This window comes from Canis lupus, chromosome 11, assembly GCF_011100685.1.
Source record: "Canis lupus familiaris isolate Mischka breed German Shepherd chromosome 11, alternate assembly UU_Cfam_GSD_1.0, whole genome shotgun sequence".
Lineage (NCBI taxonomy): Eukaryota > Metazoa > Chordata > Mammalia > Carnivora > Canidae > Canis > Canis lupus.
In genome coordinates this window covers 26,052,650-26,075,877 of record NC_049232.1, presented here as the reverse complement: position 1 = coordinate 26,075,877, position 23,228 = coordinate 26,052,650, and the positions used below count along the sequence as shown (strand labels likewise).

The 23,228-nt window shown below is 41.2% G+C and overlaps 1 protein-coding gene across 3 annotated transcripts in view; it reads right to left on the bottom strand.

Annotated features, from left to right (window-relative positions):
• Positions 1 to 667: 667 nt before the first annotated feature.
• Positions 668 to 23,228, bottom strand: part of KDM3B (lysine demethylase 3B) — a 76,407-nt gene continuing 53,846 nt past the window's right edge. For 2 of the 3 annotated variants that reach the window (XM_038552292.1, XM_038552291.1), the window contains exons 12-24: positions 19,221 to 19,328; positions 17,420 to 17,547; positions 16,023 to 16,299; positions 15,042 to 15,298; positions 11,554 to 11,820; positions 10,409 to 10,580; positions 9,948 to 10,038; positions 9,680 to 9,810; positions 7,060 to 7,179; positions 5,424 to 5,563; positions 4,754 to 4,930; positions 4,111 to 4,245; positions 668 to 2,097 (exon numbers count right to left, since the gene is read on the bottom strand). In XM_038552292.1, coding sequence (XP_038408220.1) covers positions 2,017 to 2,097; positions 4,111 to 4,245; positions 4,754 to 4,930; positions 5,424 to 5,563; positions 7,060 to 7,179; positions 9,680 to 9,810; positions 9,948 to 10,038; positions 10,409 to 10,580; positions 11,554 to 11,820; positions 15,042 to 15,298; positions 16,023 to 16,299; positions 17,420 to 17,547; positions 19,221 to 19,328 — 2,084 coding nt within the window. In that variant the 3' untranslated portion in view covers positions 668 to 2,016. Of the gene's footprint in view, positions 2,098 to 4,110; positions 4,246 to 4,753; positions 4,931 to 5,423; positions 5,564 to 6,977; positions 7,180 to 9,679; positions 9,811 to 9,947; positions 10,039 to 10,408; positions 10,581 to 11,553; positions 11,821 to 15,041; positions 15,299 to 16,022; positions 16,300 to 17,419; positions 17,548 to 19,220; positions 19,329 to 23,228 lie in introns of those variants that run through there. The other variant, XR_005366724.1, reaches the window with a different exon arrangement.

Sequence of the window (23,228 nt, the reverse complement as noted above, 5' to 3'; positions counted from 1 at the left end):
ATGGTCTATTTCCACCCTGATAATTGTATTTCCAGGCTCAAACACTTTGGAAGATGTTTTCCAACAGGGTCTGGAGAAGCAGCCTCTGATGACCTCTCTTGCTATTCTTTACAATTTCCTCTTCAAAAGGCCTTTTCTAATTGGAATGTAGTTTATCCTCACTTCTCAAGTCACTGTAATTGCTGCTTGACTTAAAAAAAAAAAATTGCCATTTGGGTCTTTTTCCACCAACTCAGAGGTGGACACAGGACCACATGTTTCATATGTGGGCAGCCAGGCCCCCTGTTTTGAGGAATCTCATTACTGATTGCCCAAAACCTTGCTCATGCCATGCCCCATCTCGCTCACTCCTGACTGCCTCCGGAAGGTCAAGACCTCACCTTTCCCATTCCATTCACACAGCATAAACTATGGAAAACCCATCTTTTCTCCCACCTTCTAACTCAAGTGACCTTTCCCCTTCACCACCCACCTCCTCCTTCCCCCCGCAAACCCACAAGCCACAATGACCTGGCACTTCCCTCTCTCAAACAGGCACAAATTCAGGAAGCAAAGGGTAATCGGAAGCAGCAATGTAATAAAGATCTGAAAACAAACCATCCTCTACCTGTACTCCACCTGCCTTTACAGAATGGCTGGCTCATAAAGAATTCAGTCCACTCCAAACTGATTTGTTAGATTTTTAATAAGAACATGGAAATCCCAATCAGCCCTTCAACAAAATTAAAATACAGAAAGTGAAATTAAAAGTATTCTACAGTAAATGACTTTTATTAAAAAAAAAAAAAGTAACTGTGAACATATAAACAAGCCTGCAGGGCACTACAGTACAGCTGGAAAGAAGATAGATACATTTTCCAATGTATCTATGGGCCAATGAATTCCATCATTTTCAAATAAATTCTTAATAAAACTCCACAGAGTTGGAAAGTTTTGCTGAAAATATTTCTGGACAAAAAAAACCCAAAAAACCAAAAAGCCTCATGTAGGAAATCAAACTTTTCTTCGCATTTGGAAGTGTTAAGAGGAGTTCCAAGGGAACGCTGGTAATAGGTGAAAATGGTTCTTGTGTCACCAGTGTGTGTATTCTTAAAACACAGCACAGCTCAGACATGACAAAGTTCTTTCTCAGTTGGCTGTTCCCTCAAGATAGGACTGAGATGGGAGGGGAAGAAACTAAAAGAATCCTAAAAAGCCAATTTTTAAAAATTCTGCTTTGGCTGATTTTGTGCTATAATGGGTAGTTGAGTTCTAAAAATCATATTTCTTCAAAGATTTTTATCGAAAGGAAGACTAAATGTAATGTGCCTTTCCTCATAATCCAGGAAAACAACTGTGGTATTTCAAAAATTCTAAAAATATCTACTTTCATGAAATAGTAACTATTTCACTACAAACCTATTTTTCACTAAATACACACATTTCCTAATCCTGGAGCCTCCTGGGAAAAGCAGTGGATTCTCCCTGGGTCCTGCAAGACTCCAGTGTTCACGGGAGAGATTGTGGGGAATGGCTTCACCCCATCTCCTGGGATAGGCTGTGTCAGAGGTCACGTGCAGACACTGTCAGGCTTCCACCGGGCATGTTTAAGCAGTTAGCCCCTACTTGTACCAGTTGTGTGATTCCCCCTACCTCCAAACACATTCCCACTTCACTAGGCACAAGAGAAAAAAGAAAAGAAAGGTGTGCCCACATTCCCGGTTTCCGTGGATCTCAAGTCACGAGAATGTGCAGGAAAGCCCAGCAATGTTCAGGCAATTCAGAGTCCCAAAAGACCACAGGATGGGGATATGGCACCCTCGGCTTGGAGTCTGAAACTGTGTGTGTGAACAGTGCGACTTTCCTGTGTCAACCTTCAGTGTTGAGGCAGCGTAGAAAGAGTGGCTGGAGAGTTTGTAATACTGACCACACTGGCTCCAAGTGAAGGGCCTCTGCTCCAGCAGAGTAGCCCGCCGTTCCCTGTATGTGTTGTGAGTGAAAGACCTGCTTCACAGGGAGTCTGGAGTTTCTCCATGCCTAAGACCTTGCCAGTTTGGATTCGTGAGCCTTGAGGGTGCCAACAGCATCTTTCACTGCGTGATAAATGATGTTCTTCACCTGGAGAGAGCAATCACCAGTCAGTTCAGGTCAGCCCTATATTATACTCTCAAACAAAAATGTGTGTTTTATACAGCCTATAAAGCCTACTAGTCAGTGAGGAAGCCCCTCAGCCAGGACTGCATACTTCCCAAATCAATCCCAAAGACAATTTACAAATCACAGAGAATATAAGGTCTGTATTTTAAAAAGAATGATGAAATCATTTGAAAGGCTCATAATCACTTTCATCTATGTGCTTAGTTTAAGTGTTGGGCACTACTGCTGAGCTTTTTTTTTTAAATAAAGATTTTACTTATTTATTTGACACAGAGGAGGAAGAAACAGAGAGAGGGCAAGAGATAGAGATAGAGATAGAGATAGAGATAGAGATAGAGAGACTAAGTGCACAAGGAGGAGCAGCAGGCAAAAGGAGAGGCAGGTTCCCCACCGAGCAGAGAGCCTGACTCGGGGCTCAATCCCAGGACCCTGGAATTATGACCTGAGCTGAAGGCAGATGCCTCACCAACTGAGCCACCTAAGTGCCCCTACTGCTAAGTTTATTACATGGACTTTCATTTCATCCTTACCATATGACCTTATGAGGTCCATTCTATTATTATCCCTATTTTTACAGACGAGAAACTAAAGAAACCGAGGCCTGGTGGTTAAGAACCTGTCCTAAGGTCCTAGAGCTAATAGGAATGCACTAAAACAACAGTGGGCAGGTTGGATTATTGGATATTTTTTCCCTTTGTGCTTGTATGTATTTTCTAATTGTCTAAGAGGAAGACATATTATACATCAAGCAGGAAGGAACAGTTAAGAGTCACTAAAATAAAGCAAACAAGTTAAAGAGAGTTTTAAACCAAAATAGTGATTATTTCTGGGGAGGGAAAGTAAGGAGACAGAACAGGGAAGGGTACATGGAAGCTTCAATAATGTAGTGCTCTATAGGTGTTATGTTATACATCTCTGTGTACAGGATGCTTTAATCCTTAAGCTGAGTGATGAGCACACAAGCCCCCTTTTGCTATTCTCTTATGCAGAGACACAAGGCAGAGGGAGAAGCAGGCTCCCTCTGGGGAGCCTGATGTGGGACTCGGTCCCAAGACCTGGGGATCACGACCTGAGCTAAGGCAGATGCTCAACCACTAAGCCACTCAGATGTCCTCTTTATTACATTTTTGTAATAATTTAACAAATATTTACCGAGTACCTATTATGTATCAAATATTGTGCTAGGAAACACCAGTGAAATAAAACAGTAAATCTCTGCCTTCATGGAACTTAAATAGCTTACAGGGATAGAAACAAAGAGATGAAATACATAACTGGTTACTGAAAAATACTACCAAAAAAATAAAACAGTGCCAGAGGCCTGGGAGTGTTGAAGGTGACATGTGACAGGCAGAGACTAACAGAGGTGAGGACTGAAATATGTAGGCCTGCAGAGTTGCACTTTCTCTATGGTATCAGTGTTATCTATTTATCAATGTGATTGAACTTTTATGGTTGAAATGTTCTATATTTTTTAAAAGGAACAGCAAAAAAGATCAGATCAGGGCTGAAGGTGACTGGATCTACCAGCGGGAGGCTGAGACACTGCCTATGCAGGTTGCTGAAGTTCTGCCTGGGGAATCTGGCTTCCTTCTTTTTTAAATGCTACTAAAGCACCCAATACTTCGAGGGACATGGATTGCAGTCCTAGTAGGGCTTTACGGAACTGAATTTGCACAGAAATGTATTGTGAGAAGCAGCTCTGGGGAAGTGCCCTTCTTGGAAATATGCCTAGAGCAGGATGCCACAGTGCTTTCGCCACCTGACTGGGAAAAGTCGGTCTGGCCAGTTATCAGCATTGAAATACTGTATCTCCCGGGGCTGAGAAATGGCAGGTGACAGCAGAAATGAGCAGGCTAAAACAGGAGTATTCTTTAAAAGAAAATGTGACGAGGACTGATGCAAAATGTGTGTTCTGTGGTTGTGGCCGAGCAGGAGACGAGGAGACCGTGTGGTAAAGGGGGAGTTATTTACCTGCAGTTTATCCTCATGGTTTGTATGGGTGTTAGAGAGATGCCTGAATTCCTGTGTCAGGCGGAAACAGTGCTTTACATGTTCTGGAGATACAAAGTCTTCTGCTACTTTTATGCAACTGTATAGATTGTGCACCTGGGAGGGGAAAGTACAGCCACACAAGAGCCATTAGAGTCAGCAACACCTGGGAAATGTTTATGATACAGTTGAAAAATCAAACAAAAACCCCCCAAACTTGAGAAATACTTAAAATATTCCATTTTCATAAAAACAAATGCAGAAAAATTACAAGTATAAATTTATACATGAAAATGTTAGTAACTGCACAGAAAACGATTTGGAGAAATAACACCAAACTGTTAATAGTATGCTACCTCTGAGAAGGCAGGAAGAGGAGACTATAAACACGTGTGGCACAGGTTGGTGAGCTGGGACTCACACTTTTTAAAAAATGGTCTCCCTTAATTTTTATTTTTATCCCTTAATTTTTAAATGTACATTTAAAATTACACAGAAGAAAACTAAAAAGTAGAAAATAAGTTGCAGTTTAAGAACGGTCTGTCCAATCCAGCTACTCACATCTACTGCCAAATTATTAAGAAACTCAGCAATAGGGAAGCCCATGGAACCAAGTGGAACCCACCTGGTGTGGGGCTCCAGCAGGTATAAAGACAGCATCTCCCAGGAACTGAACGATGGCCCAGCCTTGCACACCATACTCTTCATAGAGTCGCTTCCGGAGGGTCTGGTCCAGGTACCAACTTTGGTCATGAATTGGGTCATGATCAGGGGGATTTTCTTGGCCTTGCTCTTCTCCAACCTGAAGCAATAACCAATCCCAAAGATGGAAAAATCAATACATTGATTTTTAATAATAAATAAATCTAGCTTAGTGGACCAATGTTCCTAATGGGCCAAATCTTCTGCTTTATTCTATTCAACATCTTCCAGGTGTGGATTCAGGCCTTCGGGGCTTTTTGACAAAAAGTACAGGTCTTTATTTTTTTATTTTTATTTTTTTAAAATTTTTATTTATTTATGATAGTCATACAGAGAGAGAGAGAGAGAGGCAAAGACATAGGCAGAGGGAGAAGCAGGCTCCATGCACCGGGAGCCCGATGTGGGATTCGATCCCGGGTCTCCAGGATCGCGCCCTGGGCCAAAGGCAGGCGCCAAACCGCTGCGCCACCCAGGGATCCCAAAGTACAGGTCTTTAAAGCCAAGAGACTCCACAGGAGAAACCCTAAGCAGGCTATGTCAGCAGCAACCCCAGATCCTTGATCTGGGAGCTGGGACCCTACCCAGGGGCATACCTTTCGGAGTAACTCTCGGATCTTTTCTGCATCCTTGGCTGCATAGATGTGCCACAAAGCACCAGGCTTCTCCTTTCCGTCATGAATCCTTTGCTTTGTCACTTCATCAGCATCCCCCTCATCAATTGTTTTGAGTACCTCTGAAAAGAGCAAAAGTACTTTTCAACATAACCAGCCATTTCAGTACCTCTGAGTAAAGTGAAATATCAAATACAAACAAGTTTAGTCTCTACTAGTCTCCATTTCTCTGGAATAATATAAAAGAGAATCAAAGAATCAAAACTCATATTTGTCTAAGCTTCCTATGCACAGGAACAGCAACCCTAAATCTTCCTTACCTAATGGAAACTCAGCATTTTTTGGAGCTAGAGTTTTCTTTTAAAATATATTTCCTTGGGATATCTGGGTGGCTCAGCAGTTTAGTGCCTGCCTTCAGTCCAGGGCGTGATCCTGAAGTCCCAGGATCAAGTCCCACATTGGGCTCACTGCATGGAGCCTGCTTCTCCTCTCTGCCTATGTCTCTGCCTCTCTCTCTCTCTCTAAAATGAATGAATAAATAAAATCTTAAAAAACAAAACAAAACAAAAAAAATATATATATATATTTCCTGCTCAAACTGTGTAGCCACATCTTATGTTCAAATTGCAGGTCATTTCTTACTATAAGACGATAGACTCCATATACTTTCTCAAGATCTCTTCAAACTCTAGGGTTCTATGGATTTTCTTTTAAAGATTATTTATTTATTTATTTATTTATTTATTTATTTATTCATTCATTCATTCATTCATTCATTCATTCATTCATTTATGAGAGAGAGAGAGAGAGAGAGAGAGAGGCAGAGACACAGGCAGAGGGAGAAGCAGGCTCCATGCAGGGAGCCTGATGGGGGGACTCGATCCCAGGACTCCAGGATCATGCCCTAGGCCGAAGGCAGGTGCTAAACCACTGAGCTACCCAGGGAACCCCGGGTTCTATGGATTTAAGGCCATGAAATGTAAAACTTCTCTGGCAAGTTAAAAGGGTAAGCTTCTAATGCTTGTCTATTATAATCCCTTAAAGGACAACATAATGGAAGGATCTGCAGATGTGTAGCATTGAAAGCAAATGTGTGGCAGCAAATATACCAAAATAATGACACTGATAATCCCTGAACCAAGAGATTTTGAGTTACTTATTTTTTTTAAAATTTTCTGTTTTCTAAGATGTCCATAATTAACGCATATTAATTTTACATTGAGGTGGATGGCAGCACATATGCAGCAAAGTATCCCTTTGATGCTTCAATTCTGTGCCAGCAAGCTGGCCTTATCATCTGTTGCCTCGAAGGTTATCTGGCTGATGATCGAGTGAGACGGTTAGCTCTTCCTTTTTCACTCCTCTTTCCACTCAGTGGAAAAGGAAGCATTCCCAGAAAGAGAATGACTCTGACCAAAGATAAACAAGTACCACGAGTACCACTCCTCTCCCCCAAAACCTCCTTTCATCTAGCAACATCCACTGGGCGTATAGTACATATTAGGTCTGGGAGAGAGTTAAGAAAAAGCCACTTGCCCTAAGTGAGGAGGAAGACATTTGATTCTACTTCCGAGGCCAAAGCTCATCATCATGAAGTAGTGGCTTCTAGAAATCATACCTTCATCATGAGCACCCTCCCCGATGGGGATCCCAACATACACCATCACATTAACTGCATCAGACACATCTAAATGAAGATTTGTTGTGCCAACTCTTCTATCTTCCGCGGTTATCAAGCCTAAGGGAAAAGGAGGATATGCAAAGTCAAAGGGTAATATTGTGAAAAATCCACAAAGACCCTACAAGTGCAAACATACTCAAAGATGTTCTTAAATGTGTAACAGTGGGAGAATGAAGTCTGTTCATTAAGAAATCATTCTCATCTCTTTTCTAGTATTTTAAGACTGAGTTTGAGCTCAGCTGACATTATCATTAAATTTGGCCACTGAACCGATCCATCATCCCCCACAACAATCTCTTCCTTAAAAGCAAAACAGGGATCCCTGGGTGGCGCAGCGGTTTGGCGCCTGCCTTTGGCCCAGGGCGCGATCCTGGAGACCCGGGATCGAATCCCACGTCAGGCTCCCGGTGCATGGAGCCTGCTTCTCCCTCTGCCTGTGTCTCTGCCTCTCTCTCTCTCTAAAAAATTAAAAAAAAAAAAAAAAAAAAAATGCAAAACAGACGGAGATCCCTGGGTGGCTCAGCGGTTTAGCACCTGCCTTTGTCCCAGATGTGATCCTGGAGTCCCGGGATCAAGTCCTGCATCAGGCTCCCTACATGTGTCTGCCTGTGTCTCTGTGCTCCCCCTCTCTCTGTGTGTCTCTCATGAATAAATAAATAAAATCTTTAAAAAAATAAATAAATAAAAGCAAAACAGATACAGGCCTTACTGACTTGGCTTTCACAGTGATTTAGGACTTTATTATGACTCCACAAAGAGCAGCCTGGGTGGCATGGTACTCAGACATCTTCACTGTTATTATTATTATTTTTTTAAAGATTATTTATTTATTTATTCATAGAGACAGAGAGAGAGAGAGAGGCAGAGACACAGGCAGAGGGAGAGGCAGGCATCATACAGAGAGCCTGACGTGGGACTCGATCCAGGGTCTCCAGGATCATGCCCTGGGCTGCAGGCGGCATTAAACCGCTGTGCCACCAGGGCTGCCCCCTTTTTTTTTTTTTTTAAGATTTAAAAAATGTACTTATTCATGAGAGACACAGAGAGAGACAGACAGACAGACAGACAGACACACACACACACACACACAGAGGGAGAGAGAGGCAAAAACATAGGCAGAGGGAGAAGCAGACGCCCTGTGGGTAGCCCAATGCAGGACTCGATCCTGGGACCACGGAATCATGACCTGAGCCAAAGGCAGATGCTCAACCACTAAGCCACCTAGGAGTCCCTTCTTCATGGTTAATAAGTCTCTTAAAAACTAAGAATCATGCCTTCTTGCACAGAATATTTGAGAGGAAACTTTCCAATTACTGGAGATTTACAAGTTATAGATGTGACACAAATCAATATGACAAAAGCAAACACATTCAAAACCATCCTGGGAAAAAAAAAAAAAAAAAAAAAAAAAAAAAAAAAAAAAAAAAAAAAAAAAAAAAAAAAAAAAAAAAAAAACAAAACCATCCTGGGTGCCTGGCTGGCTCAGTTGGTAGAGCATGTGACTTTATCTCAGGGTTTCAAGTTTAGCCCCATGTTGGGTGTAAAGATTATTATTATTTTAAAAAATTTTATTTTAAAAAAATTATTCATGAGAGACACAGAGAGAAAGGCAGAGACACAAGCAAGGGAGATGCAGGCTCCCTGCAGGGAGCCTGATGCAGGACTTGATTCCAGGACCCCAGGACCACGACCCAAGCCAACGGCAAATGCTCAACCGCTGAGCCACCTAGGCATCCCATAAAGATTATTTAAAAATAAAAAAAAATCTTAAAAAAACAAACAAACAAGGGTCCCTGGGTGGCTCAGTCGGTTAAATGTCTGTCTTCAGCTCAGGTCATGATCCCAGGGTCCTGGGATTGAGTCCTACATCGGGCTCCCTGCTGTGCAGGGAGCCTGCTTCTCCCTCTGCCTGCCACTCTGACTACTTGTGCTCTCTCTCTTTCTGTCAAATAAATAAAATCTTAAAAAATAAACAAACCAAAATCCAAACAGGGGCACCTGGGTGGTGCCCACTTAACAGTCAGTTAAGTGTTAAGACTCCTGGTTTCAGCTCAGGTCACGATCTCAGGGTCATGAAATTAAGCCCCGAATGGGGGTTCCATGCTCAGCACAGAGTCTGCTTAAGAGTCTCTCCACCCCCCATCTCCTCCCTGCCCCCCGGCTCATGCTCTGAAATCAATCAAATAATTTCATAAATAAATTAATTAAAATATAAAATAAAGACAAAGGGGCACCTAGGTGGCTTAGTCTTAAGCCACAGACTCTTGATTTTGGCTCAGGTCATGATCTCATGGTCATGAAATGAAGTGCTGCAACGGGCTCTGTGCTGGGCAGGGAGTCTGTGTGAGATTCTCTCTCTCCTTCTCCCTGCGCCCCTCCTCCTTCTAAAACAAAATAAACAGAACCCCAAACCATCCTGGACACTGTTAACTTCTCTAGCACTTGTCACTTTGCCCTCTATTATCTCTACACATGACCCTAACTAACTATCTCCCTCTATAGGTAAAATGGGGAACAGTAGTGTCCAAAATGGGCAATTATGGCTTATCCCTCATACCGTAGGCATTATACATCTTGGGGCCCAGATCGGGCCTTACAAAGTAGCTGGGCAGCCTAGAAGCCAGATTGAGCCTGCCATCTCGTTTGGTATATTCTGGCAAAGGAAGGTTCTCCATTAGATCTTCAAACCTACAAAAGATCAGGAAAGATGACTTGCTTATTACAGGGGAAAAAAGCAAAGAGGCAAAGTTCCCCTTTCTAGAATTACTTTGCGATGCTTCAGCAAGGCCTAAGTGTCTTAAGATGACTCACTGTAGTCCACTAACCTTGTTGGCATCATGTCCCGAAAATCTTCCCCAGGAGGCCAGTCCTTGAGTTTAAGCACCATTGGCTGCCCATCTTCTGATCTTAATCGTTCTGGAAGATAGAAAGCATTCCCACAATTTGCTGCCTGATTTTTCAGTGATCAAAAGTTTTAGGAGACTAATTTCTTATTTTCAGACTTGTAACTTATCATAACTGAGTGTTGTTTTACTCACCCACTGCTTCAGTACATGCTATATTTTTCCATCTCACAGGGATTCCACAGCCCCATTCCTCAATGAAAGTGCTCCACACAACCCATGGGAGCATGTACTTAATGTTCTCGCACCATGTGATTGCCATGGGAGCTACCTGGTTGGCATCAGGACAGAACAAGCCCCCTGCCCCTAAGAGGATATAATTTGAATCCAGGGGCATGACTGGGAATATAGATGCTCAGTTTGCCATTATCAAAGCTACTTACTGCATATGATCTCGAAGCCATCCCAGAAATCCCGAACTTTCACATCAGAAATTATCGCACAGTTCCTGCAGTTCACCAAGTCCACATCCTGGTCTCCAAATTCCTGACTAAAGGCTTCTGGCTTCCAGAGTTCAGACTTGAGCTTTTTATGTACCCCTGAAACCAGCACTGGCTGCAGAAACAAAAATATCCTAATCAGAACCATTTAGGAATGCTTTTAGCTCAGGGCTAAGAGACAGAATAGGTTTCCTGAGGACAACCTCTACTTCTTCAAGGTGATTTACTGTTCTTTGCTACTTTCAGAATCTCAAGTTTTGAACATGGCAGTTGCAGGAAATGGAAACTACTTCTACTCCATCATTATTCTTGATTCTCACCCTGGGAGGCATGCCACAGAAATCACTTCTGTTGCTCTGGTATCTTTTTTTAAAATATTTTGTTTATTTATGAGAAACACACAGAGAGAGAGGCAGAGACATAGGCAGAGGGAGAAGCAGGCTCCATGCAGGGAGCCTGATGTGGGACTTGATCCTGGGACTCCAGGATCATGCCCTGGGCCGAAGGCAGGAACCACTGAGCCACCCAGGCGTCCCTGTTGCTCTGGTATCTACCACTATTTTGGGGTGAGAGAACAAAAGCTGACAAATCCACTTTTAAGACTAAGTCCTCATATATAGATTGAAAAACTATATGGACAATTCCATAACCTTCCCCTTTCTCAAGCACCTGCTAAAGTATAAACATTACTCAGTGTTATCACATTATTACTCAAACTTGTGTGGCCTTGAAATATTTACCTAGAAAAGCACCACACACTTCCAACCACCTTTGCTGTATGTACCCCTATGTCACACTTAAGGACTGTCCTCTAAAGGTGTCATTAATAGCAAATCACCACTTCACAGAAATATCAACTGCCCTTTTAAGAACTACAGAGCTACACAGGTTAGCAATATAAGGAACCACAATATATATTTAAGAATCTTCTGATATTTTTAAAATCCAAGCAGCAAGGCTGTCTACAACGAACTTACTATGTTTTAATCTCCCCGGTAAAAAGTCTCCCAGACAGAAATGAAAGTATCCTGGCAGCTGTGGTGGACAAGCAGCCAGCTGGCCCAGGGTAACCACTTATTCTTACTTACCTGGCCTTGCTTCCAACATTCCCGGAAGATCTTCCAATTGTTTTTGTTGCTGGGGTCATGAAGACAGAGAAGTCTGCCATCACAGAGCCATGAGTGAGAGGTATGGGGATCCAGAACATTTAACCCCATCACCATTTCTTTCACTTCTTTTTGGGTATCAGTCAAGTTACAGGCCCGCTTTGCAGCATCTGAGGTTTTCTTATTTTCTACCACTGAGGCAATGATGTGGTCAAGGAAGTTGGGTAGGCTGGCCTTGTTCTTCACTCCCTGTCACACACAATTCCACTGGGTAAGTCTGATTGAGGCATCATGACAAGAGCATTCATAAAGCTGTCTCAACAGTTGTCTTAATGAGAGGGAGTTCTAATTTACATCACTAAATCTCATAAAAGTTACTGAAATACCTAAAGTTGATATCTTAAATTTCCCTCTCCTTCATGTTATGTTTTACATTTATGAAAGAAAAGTACAGAAAGATCCCTTCTGTCTCAGGAAACTAGAGACCTAAGAAATAACTTTGGCATCCAGCCTAGTATTAAGGATTTGCATGGAGACCACAGGGCTCACAAAATACTGTAACTGAGTCGAAAAGTTCATTGACTTTGAAGGTTATGAATTTTTTTCTAGCCAGTATGCCCAAAGGATACAACACTTCAATTAAACAATAAAGTAATTTATCAAGGCAGTGTTTTTTTTAAACCAGGGAGTATACCCCAATAAAGGGGTAAACCAAAGTACCCAAGGACAAAGTACCCAATTGGAAATGTATATTCTGAGAGAAGTCTCTTTTTTTTTTTTTTATTTTATTTATTTATGATAGTCACAGAGAGAGAGAGAGAGAGAGAGGCAGAGACACAGGCAGAGGGAGAAGCAGGCTCCATGCACCGGGAGCCCGACGTGGGATTCGATCCCGGGTCTCCAGGATCGCGCCTTGGGCCAAAGGCAGGCGCCAAACCGCTGCGCCACCCAGGGATCCCCTGAGAGAAGTCTCTTAATCCCAATTCTTCCCCTGCTTATCATCCAAGTGAGAATCTCTCACATTTTCCAGGTATTGGGAAAGCTCAGACTCAGAAAACAAAGTGACATACCTAATGTCACAGAACTGAGAGGGCTTTTGTAAACCTGATATTCCTATGCCTGACGTATCACTAATCATTATCTGTACAGAGTACATGTAATCATGTAACTTCCTGGGAAAACTAAAAAAGAAAAAGAACTGACGGTCAGAGCACGTACAATAAAACAGAGCCAAAAGTAATTTTTTAAAAGTCACAAATCCAAGAAAAACAAATAACTCCTATCATACAGGGCTTAACCACCCACAGCTCATTGAATTTCAGTCATTACTTATAAAACAGAACGAGAAGCATGTTTATATACTTGCTTGAAATGATCTCAAAGAGAATACAAACTGAAAACAGAAAAGCAAAGTGTAGAATATGTATGTCAAAAGAGGGGGAAAAACTATACATATATGTTAAGCCACTGAAACAATGATGACTGACTTCTAGAAAGGAAAACAGGTGGCTGGGAGAGGATGATGGGAAGGAGACTTTTCACTCTACCATTTAAGTTTTGTATCTTGTGAATTCTTTTTTTTTTTTCTTGTGAATTCTTTTATTCAGTAAATGCTTACCAAACACCTAATATGTATCAAACTGTGACACTAGCAATTTAGAAGCAAATAGAAACGTCAAAAGTCCTTTAAGGAGAGATAAGATAGAAAATAAATAAAAAATGGTAAGGAGGGATCCCTGGGTGGCACAGCGGTTTGGCGCCTGCCTTTGGCCCAGGGCGCGATCCTGGAGACCCGGGATCGAATCCCACATCGGGCTCCCGGTGCATGGAGCCTGCTTCTCCCTCGGCCTGTGTCTCTGCCTCTCTCTCTCTCTCTCTCTCTCTCTCTCTCTCTGACTATCATAAATAAATAAAAATTGAAAAAAAATATTAAAAAAAAATGGTAAGGAATGTTATGGAAAAAATAGTTAAGCACAGAGAAAACAGAAATAGAGGATGGGAGTGAGATGGACTTTAAAAAGACTTGATTTAAGGGATGCCTGGGTGGCTTAGTGGTTGAACACCTGCCTTTGGCCCAGGGCGTGATCCTGGAGTACTGGGATCAAGTCCCACATCGGGCTCCCAGCATGGAGCCTGCTTCTCTCTGCCTATGTTTCTGCCTCTCTCTGTGTGTGTCTCTCATGAATAAATAAATAAACTCTTTAAAAAAAAAAAAAGACTGATTTAAGAAGAAGTCTTATAAGATGTGATATTTCAGGAGGGAGGAGATGAAGGTGGTGATGAAGCAGACCCATGGGTAAATGGGGAAGTTTGTACTAGGTGGAAGAAAAGGACAAGGGCAAAGGCTCTGAAGAAGGAGCCTGCTCCATCATGTTCAAGGAACAAGCAGGTGGGTGTGGCCAGATCTTAAGGAGAGTGGGAGGTGAAGTCAGAGAAGTGCAGTGAAGACGCACAGACAGGCTTGGAGCCTTCTGGTCCACTGAAAGGCTTATACTATGAGAGGAATGGAAGCCCTTGAAGGATTTTAGGCAGAGCTGACGTCAATCATGTCAATGAGATCACTTATATAAAAGAATCACACTAGCTGCTGTGTTGACAATAGACTACAGAGTGGAAAAGGAAAGAAATAGAAGACCTGTAAGAAGTTTACTGCAAACACGCAGGAGAGAGAGGATGTTGGCTTGGACCGGAGAGGAAGTGGTGGAGCTAATGAGAAATGGGTGGACTGGGGATCCCTGGGTGGCGCAGTGGTTTAGCGCCTGCCTTTGGCCCACGGATGATCCTGGAGTCCTGGGATTGAGTCCCACATCAGGCACCCTGCAAGGAGCCTGCTTCTCCCTCTGCCTGTGTTTCTGCCTCTCTCTCTCTCTCTCTGTGTCTCTCATGAATAAATAAATAAAATCTTTAAGAAAAAAAAGAAGGGTGGACTCTGAATACATTTTAAAGACCAAACTGAAAGGATGTGCTGGCAGATTAGATGTGAAATGTGAGAGAGAAGAGTACCAAATGACTCCAAGATTTTTGGCCAAGCAATAGGAAGAATGCAAATGCCCATGACCAAGAGAGGAAACTAAAGAAGTAGGCTTATGGGCAGAAGATGAGGAAGGAATGTGGTCTTACACGTGTCAGGTTTGAGGTGTCTATTAGATATCCAAGAGAAGTTAGCATGAATGTACTGCCTAGGTTAAAAAAACACTTTAATACCCATTATTGTCAAGAAACTAGTGATTTCTGCTTGCTAAAAATGTCAATATCTCAATTTCTATTGACTTCTTAACACAGCACAAAAAGTTCACGATTTAAAAGGATCTCAAATGTTCCCTAAACCCAATGTAAAGAAAGATCTTGTAAGCTGGACAGACAACGTAGAGAACACAAGTCAGCCATATACACTCTAACCAGTTAACAGATGTCGGTTAGCTTTTCCTTGGAAAAGCTGCAAAAGCTAGAGTTGTAGAAAGCACACTTACTGCTGAAGACGTAGAGAAGACGGGGGGGAAGGGTATGCCTGTGTCCAAGGGGGTTTGAGGAAGCTTCCCAGGCCCGGAGTGAAGGAGGTCTCGAAGGCTAGAGCCTTCGGTTTTGTTGTTGGAGGCAGTAGGACCCAGTAACAGACTGTTAAAAAGCTTTGGAGTCAACGGAGAGACCTTTGCAGTGGAGTTGAATGAGTCCAGCCCAAAGGGTGAATGAGACTCTTTACTGAGCACCGACCTCAGGGACCCTGCTTCTGTAAGGACATAACCAGTAACAGTATTAGGCATGACAAGGAATATCCAGCAGGCAACTGACTCCTAAAAATCAGCCAAGTAGGAAGGTAGGAGATACATTCCCCTTCCCTAACCCCCAAACTACATACAGTTTGTCTGGGCCAAGGCTGACCAGGTATGACTACAGCAGGATCATGGCCAAGAAGCTCTCCTACTTCTTTCTTCCTTTCCCAGATCTGGGTTTCAAATTCCGTCTTGTTCCCACCCATCTTTCATCACCCTCACTTGCTAAGATAGTGTTTCCGCAAGGGGGTCTCCAGAACACTTGTACTAGAATCACCTAGAGTGATCATTCAAAATGGAGATTCTTGATTGTACTCTTAAGAGACTGTCATTTAATAGTTCTGGTGGGGTACAGGAATCTGCATTTTTAACAATTCCCCAGGTGACTCTTTGTGCCCATTAAAATCAACCCTGGTTGAATTAACAGAACCACCTGTAAGTTTATTAAAAATCTCCTACTGATTCTGACTACAGAAGTCTGGGGTAGAGCCCAGGCATGTGCCTTTAAAAAGCTCGACTTCTAGAAAGAAAATGAAAGAGACTCCCTCATTGTATGCAATTAGCAAGAGAAAGCAAACAGCATGTTTCATCAATGTGGATGGTAATGTGTGAGTCTGAAGAATCCCAGAATAACTTAAGTGTTCCACCCACAGGCAGGGCACAAGCTTGTGTTTATCTCACCTTTTGTTTCCTCTTTAGCTTTCTGAGTTGCTAAATCGGCCAACCAGTGCAGGGCAGAAGACGGGGGAGCTGTGTCGGGGCAAGGGGGCCTGATGGCTTTTAGCTCACTATTGCTATTTGAAGCCGAACTCTCTGCTTTCAGAGACTCATCAGATCTGATGTCAGTGCTGTCGGCTTTGGGAACATGGTCGGTCTCTGATGTTACTGCTGCAGTTCCTCCTCCACCTGAGAAGGTGGTTTCACTTCCAGAAGAGGCACTAGGGTTTATGCTAGGAAGCTAAAGCACAGAAGGCCAACATGGTTAAAGTGCTGTCCTTGAGTAGGAAAAAAAAAAGCATAGTAAGAGCTGCTGACACTAAAATAGTCTGGGAAAACAATGTGAAATTGTCCCATAAACTGCTATTTCTTTCATTCATTAATTTGGCATATATTTAAGGAGTCCTACAATGTGACAGAAACTATGCTTGGTTCTGTGGAAAGAATAGTGAGCATAACAGTAAATAATATATTTTAGAATGTTATTAAAATACATTTAATTAGCATGCCTGAGGCTCAATTTCTGCCATGGCAAACCGGTGATTAGAATGTGACCTCATAAAGCTGTTCTAAGAATTAAGTGAGATAGTATATACAAAGAGCTCAGTAGAGTGTTTCGCACACATAACTACTCCACAAATGTTTATTACTCTATTACTGAATTTTCCAGATGATTTGCTCTAATATGTAAAGTCTACTGAAAATATATCATGAGGTCTGTTAGCCTTAATTCCTGTGCCTCCTACTGACCATGTGTTAGTTGTGTTGCTGGAAAGCCCACCAGACCCTTGGAGGTAGGGGTGTGTATGTGTGTGCACGTGCGTGTGTTTTTGAAACAGCCTCTTGTTCAAAACAGTTACCATCAAACTGGAATGACCTCCACTCTGACAGAGCAATGAGCAAACCACGGCCTCTCTGGAGGCCTGGGATTGTTTTCAGGGTAGAATGATCCCAGCTCAGCAGGCCAATCTTCATATTTCTGTCCTCAGTACCTAACATGACAAGGACAGGGACCATGCACACAGATAGGACTGCCTTCCCAGTAACCTTTTCTATACACTTCACCTATACAAGGACACTGAAGTATAAATCTTGACAAGATGCAGATAATTTTTTTTGTTCTTTAGCAACCCTTCCTGAATTGCTTTTAAAGATGAATGAAGAGAAACTCATACCAAGCAGAGGGAATTCAAACCTGAGTAACTTTTTGGGGGCTCCCTCTAGATAGACTTCTCCATCCCCTAATTCCTCAAATACCCTGCAGTAGCCTAGGACAACACAGGTGACAATGGGGCATTTCACAGTACTAAGTAGTAGTCTCTCTCACTTATAATCACATATAATCACATATGCCACTTTACCTGTGACATCCCATTGGTGACAGCAGGTCTCAACACAGATTTATTTTGCCGACTAATACAAGGGCAGTTTGCTTTTATTCCCCACTTGCCCCGGGCAGCATGTACCATGTCTCCAATATTGTAAAGAGCTGGAAGAAAGACAGCAAAAACCAAAGCCTCAGAATGTTTTATGTGCCAGGTATTGTCCTAAGGATCTCATTTACATTATCTTCCTCAACTCTTACCACATTTCATTGAGGTAGCAGCTTTTATCCTTAATTATTTGGAAAAATATTTTATTATTATTATTAATTTATTTTTAAAGTAGGCCCATACATAACGTGGAGCTTGACTTCACAACCTTGAGATTAAGAGTCACATGCTCTAACAACTGAACCAGCCAGGTGTTCATGAAGATTTTGTTTTTTAAGTAGTTACTATACCCAATGTGGGGCTCAAACTCACAACCCTGAGATGAAGAGTCACACACTCTGCTGACTGAGCCAGCCAGGCAGCCCATACTCCCAATTTTTGATGATGAAACTGATATTCAGAGAAGTTTACACATCATTTGCTGAAGTACACATAGTTGGTAAATGGAGATACTAATACTTTAACCTAGGTATACACAGCCCCAAAGTTCTGGGTACTCCATCCATCCATGAGAGACACAGAGAGGCAGAGACACAGGCAGAGGGAGAAGCAGGCTCCATGCAGGGAGCCAGGTGTGGGACTCTGGGGTCACGCCCTGAGCCAAAGGCAGATGCTCAATCACTGAGCCACTCAGGCGCCCCAGTTCTGTGCACTCAACTACTAAGCTACACTCTCTCCCTCTTCTAGTAAACTTTAACAAGGTGACCTGCAGGAGAAACTCTAGGAGTAGATTCCTTAGTGTTCGGGAGCATGTAAACATTTTGAATTTTTACTTGAGATTTATATATGTACTTAAATTTTACCTAACAAAAAAGAAAGAAAAGAGAAAGTGGGGGGAAAAAACAGACCAATGTAAACTTAACACGAACCGAACCGTTAACCAACGCTTAGATGAGTAGGGAGCAGGTATCTTAGCAGTGCACTGAGGGAACTCTTCTGCTTGGAAGCCCTGGGGTACAAGGATCCAAAGAGCACTCACTCCCTGCACTCCCTGCACAAGGATCCAAAGAGCACTCACTCACACAGAGGAGAACACAGGCAGTATACTGACCGTTTTCAATGTGTATGTGTTATTGGAAGTATGGGAGCTGGACACAGCCTTTCTGGAGGAATCACTGAAGTAAGCTGGGGCTGTGACATAAACATGACCATCCATTCCTGCTGTTAAGCTCCCTTCTTCAAGGATTCAAGAGGTTTGATTAGCTTCAGCTGGATTTTTACCAACCTAAAATTAAAGGTCTTTCTGGAAGCACATGGGACATTTTCTATTCTGGTCCTGCCTAGCACAGGAATGTAAAATGTTACGTGGAAAACTATCCAAGTTATCCAACCAGAAAGGTGAGACAAAGTGTGTGCACTGGCTGCATAATATCCAACACATATCCAAGATTCAAATGATCAGAAACATCTGGGGAGGCTTAACAAAAATCAGGCTGAGATAAACCATTTCACCAGATTTTATGGTATCTGAATTATACCTCAATTAAATTAAAAACACTTTTCCCCATCAAAGTTTTTTTTCTTCAATAGATTTTTTAAAAGCTTATTTATTTAAGTAATCTCTACACCCAGTGGAGGCTCAAACTCACAACCCCGAAATCAAGAGCCACCACTCCTCTGAGCCAGCCAGAGCCTTTCTTTCACCAAATTTAACACAGAACTCCCTTACCTGTGCCAGGGATGATTTGTGTGGGCATGAGATTCTCTGGTTCATGGGACTGCCCCTTTGCACACTTCAACCAGGAGAAAACTTCTTCATCACCCATCTCTTCCGTCTCTGAAACAGAAATGAAATGACTTCATTTATTTTACAAGGGTCACAAGATATATTCCTCTTTGTGAGTCAGAGTTTCAGATCCTAAAGGCCAATTTTCTCATGGGCCAGAAAAGATAACAAATAACTTAAAAAAAATCTGCTTCACTGATTGTTCTTTATTGTATCTACATATAAAAAAATGCAGTAATTTAAAGTGTGCACTTTAATGAATTTTGGCAAACATATACAGTTGTTATAAACACTACCACAATCGTTATATAGAACATTTCCATCTCTCTTCCTCAAGTTCCCTAGCCTTTTCTGGCCACCATTGATCAACTTTCTAATACTAATGTTTTGTTTTTTCTAGAATTTTATATAACTGGAAGCATACAGTATACAGTCATTTGTGTTGGGTTTCTTTCAAAAAGCATGATTTGAGACTTATACATATTACTCATGTATCAGTAATTCATTCCTTTTTATGGCTGAGTACTATTCCATGGTATGGATATACTTTATTATTACTTTTATTTTTACTACTCATTCGCCAGGTGGTGAACAGTTGGATTGTTTCCAATTTGGGGCTATTATGAATATTATGGGGCTATAAACATTCAAGTATAATCTTTTGTGTGGACACATTTTTATTTTTCACAAATACCCAGAAGTGGGATGGTGGATAATTTGTTAAATTTATGTTTAAATTAAAAAAAAAATGACCATACAAGTTTTCCAATGTGACGGCACCAATTTGCATTCCTACCAGCATTTTTAAGAGTTCCAGTTCCTCCATATCCTTGGCAAGACTTGGAACTGTCATCTTCTAAAATTCTAACCTTCCAAGTGGATATATGGGTTTTTCACTGTGGTTTTAAATTTCCTTTTCTTAATGAATACTGATAATTTTTTAAATGTACTTATTTTCCATTGATCTCTCTTCTTTGATAAAGTATCTGTTCAAATCTTTCACTCACTTAAAAAAATTTTTTTTTAAGATTTTATTTATTTATTCATGAGAGACACAGAAAGGGAGGCAGAGACACAGGCAGAGGGAGAAGCAGGCTCTATACAGGAAGCCCCATGTGGGACTCGATCCGGGGACTCCAGGATCACGCCCTGAGCTGAAGGCAGATGCTCAACCACTGAACCACCCAGGCATCCCTGGGTTGTTTTCTTATTGAGTCATTAAAAGGTCTTTATGGTGGATTCAAGTCCTTTAAGAAAATATGGGATCAGTCAATCTTTTCTTGCAATTTGTGCCTTGTCTTTTTATTTACTTGACCTGTCTTGTGAAGTGGAAGTTTTCAAATTTGCCAATTTTTCTTTTGCTTTTTGTGTCCTATCTAAGCAATATTTATCCAACCCAAGGAAACAAAGATCTTTTATTTTTTCTTCTAGAGGTTTTATAGTTTTATTTTTTTAAAGGTTTTAATAGCTTTAGCTTTTATGTCTAAGCCTATGAGTTAGCTTTTAATATATGGCCTGAGTAAAAATTGAAGTTCATTTTATTTGAGTATGGACACACAATTATTCCAGTACTATTTTTTTCGAAAGAACTTTCTTTTCCCCAATGAATTATTGGGGCATCTTTGTCAAATATCAGTTAATTATATATGTATGTATATTTCTGTTCTATTGTATTACCACAGTGCCTCGATTCCTGCAGCTTTATAAGTCTCAAAGAGTAATATAAAATCTTCCAACTGCCTCCTTCTTTTTCAAAATTATTTTGATTATTCTACTCCTTTGAATTTCATATAAATTTTAGAACCAGTTTGTCAATTTCTACAAAAAGGTGTACTGGATTTTGATTTGAATTACATTTAATAGATCAATTTGGAAGAAGTGACATCTTAGTACACAACCTTCTTTCTATGAATATGGCACATCTCTGCATTTATTTAGTCTTTTTTTCATTTTTCTCAGAAATATGTTGTAGTTTTTAAGGTATGCGCTTTTTGCATATTGACTAAATTTATCCCTACATCCTTCATCTACTACTGTAAATTATATGGATTTAAAAATTCAAATTCTAATTGTTCATTGACTGCATATAAAAATAGAATTGATTTTTGTTGAGTTTGTCCTGCAGTCTTGCGAAATTCTTGTAGCTTTTTTGTAGATTTCTTGGGGTTTTCTTTTCTTCTTCTATTTTTTATATAACCTCTACATCTGGGATGCCTGGCTGGCTCAGTTGGTAGATGGTGTGACTCTTGATCTGGGGGTTGTGAGCTCAAACCCCACAGTGAGTGTAGAGATTACTTAAAAATAAAATCTTTTTTTTTTAGATAATTTATTTATTCATAGAGATAGAGAGAGAGAGAGAGAGAAAGAGAGAGAGAAGCAGAGACACAACACAGGCAGAGGGAGAAGCAGACTCTATGCACGGAGCCTGATGTGGGACTCGATCCAGGGTCTCCAAGATCACGCCCTAGGCTGCAGGCAGCGCTAAACACCACCGGGGCTGCCCTAAAAATAAAATCTTAAAAAAAAAAAAAAAAAAAAAAAAAAGACCACTAAGTTAAAAAACCAAACCAAAACAAATCTCTTCACCCAGTGTCCCCATGATCCTGAGATCAAGAGTCAGACACTTTTCCGATTGAGCCAGCCAGACATTGTACTTGGGATTTTCTATATAGATGATGTCACCTGAGAATAAAAAATATTTTACTTTGTTCTAGTCTATATGCCTTTTCTGGGGGGTAAGGGGGCATATGCTTTTATTTCTTCATGCTGGCTAGTAACTAAGCTTAGTGTTGAATTAAATTGTAAAAAAGTGGGTACCTTGCTTTGCTCCTGATCTTAGGGAGAAAAATTCAGTTTTGCAATACATAAGATGTTTCTACCTATACCTAGGTCCAGTGTTTTTTTCACCCTTTATTTCTTTATCACTCCCTCAAAGACCTTTCTAGATATATGGATTTTTAAATATTTTATTTATTTATTCATGAGAGACACAGAAAGAGAGAGAAGCAGGCTCCATGCAGGGAGCCTGACGTAGGACTCGATCCCGGGTCTCCAGGACCACACCCCAGGCCGAAGGCAGTGCTAAACCACTCAGTCACCCGGGCTGCCTCTTTCTAGATATTTTTTGTAATTGTGATACCCATCCCAAGAAAACAGAATATAAGATATACTGTGTATCTGTTTATTTGTTCCAGTTTTTGTTTCATTTTCTTTCTCTTGGTTTTTTAAAGATTTTATTTATATATTCATGAGACAGAGAGAGGCAGAGACACAGGCAGAGGGAAAAGCACGCTCCCTGCAGAGAGCCCGATGAGGGACTCAATCCCTGGACCCAGGATCACAACCTGAGCCAAAGGCAGACACTCAACCACTGAGCCACTCAGGCATCCCTTGTTTCATTTTCCTACTTCTTTAAAATTAATTGCTTTATGTTTTGATTTTGTCTCTGCTGTTGGCTTATTAGCTATATATATCTCTTTGTTACTGTTTGCTCTACGGTTTGTAGTATCTCTAACTTAGCACAGTCTATCTTCAAATATTATACCCTTCTTCACACACAGTGTGAGACTCTTATAAAACTATTTTTCCATTTCCTCTTTCTTTTATGCTATTACTACATATTTTAATTTTATAGACCATATAAACGCCACATTACATTGCTACTTTTCCTTTAAGCAACTATCTTCTAAAAAGATTATGGGACACCTGGGTGGCTCAGTGGTTGAGCATCTTTCTGCCTTCAGCTCAGCGCATGATCTTGGAGACCTGGGATCAAGTCCCACATCGGGCTCCCTCTCTGCTTCTCTCTGTGTCTCTCATGAATAAATAAAATCTAAAAAAAAAAAAAAAAAAAGATTAAAAATAAAAAGTTTTTTGTTACTCACATATTTATCACACAGGAAGTTCTTCATTCCTTCAATGCAAATCCAAATTCCATTACTGTATCAGATT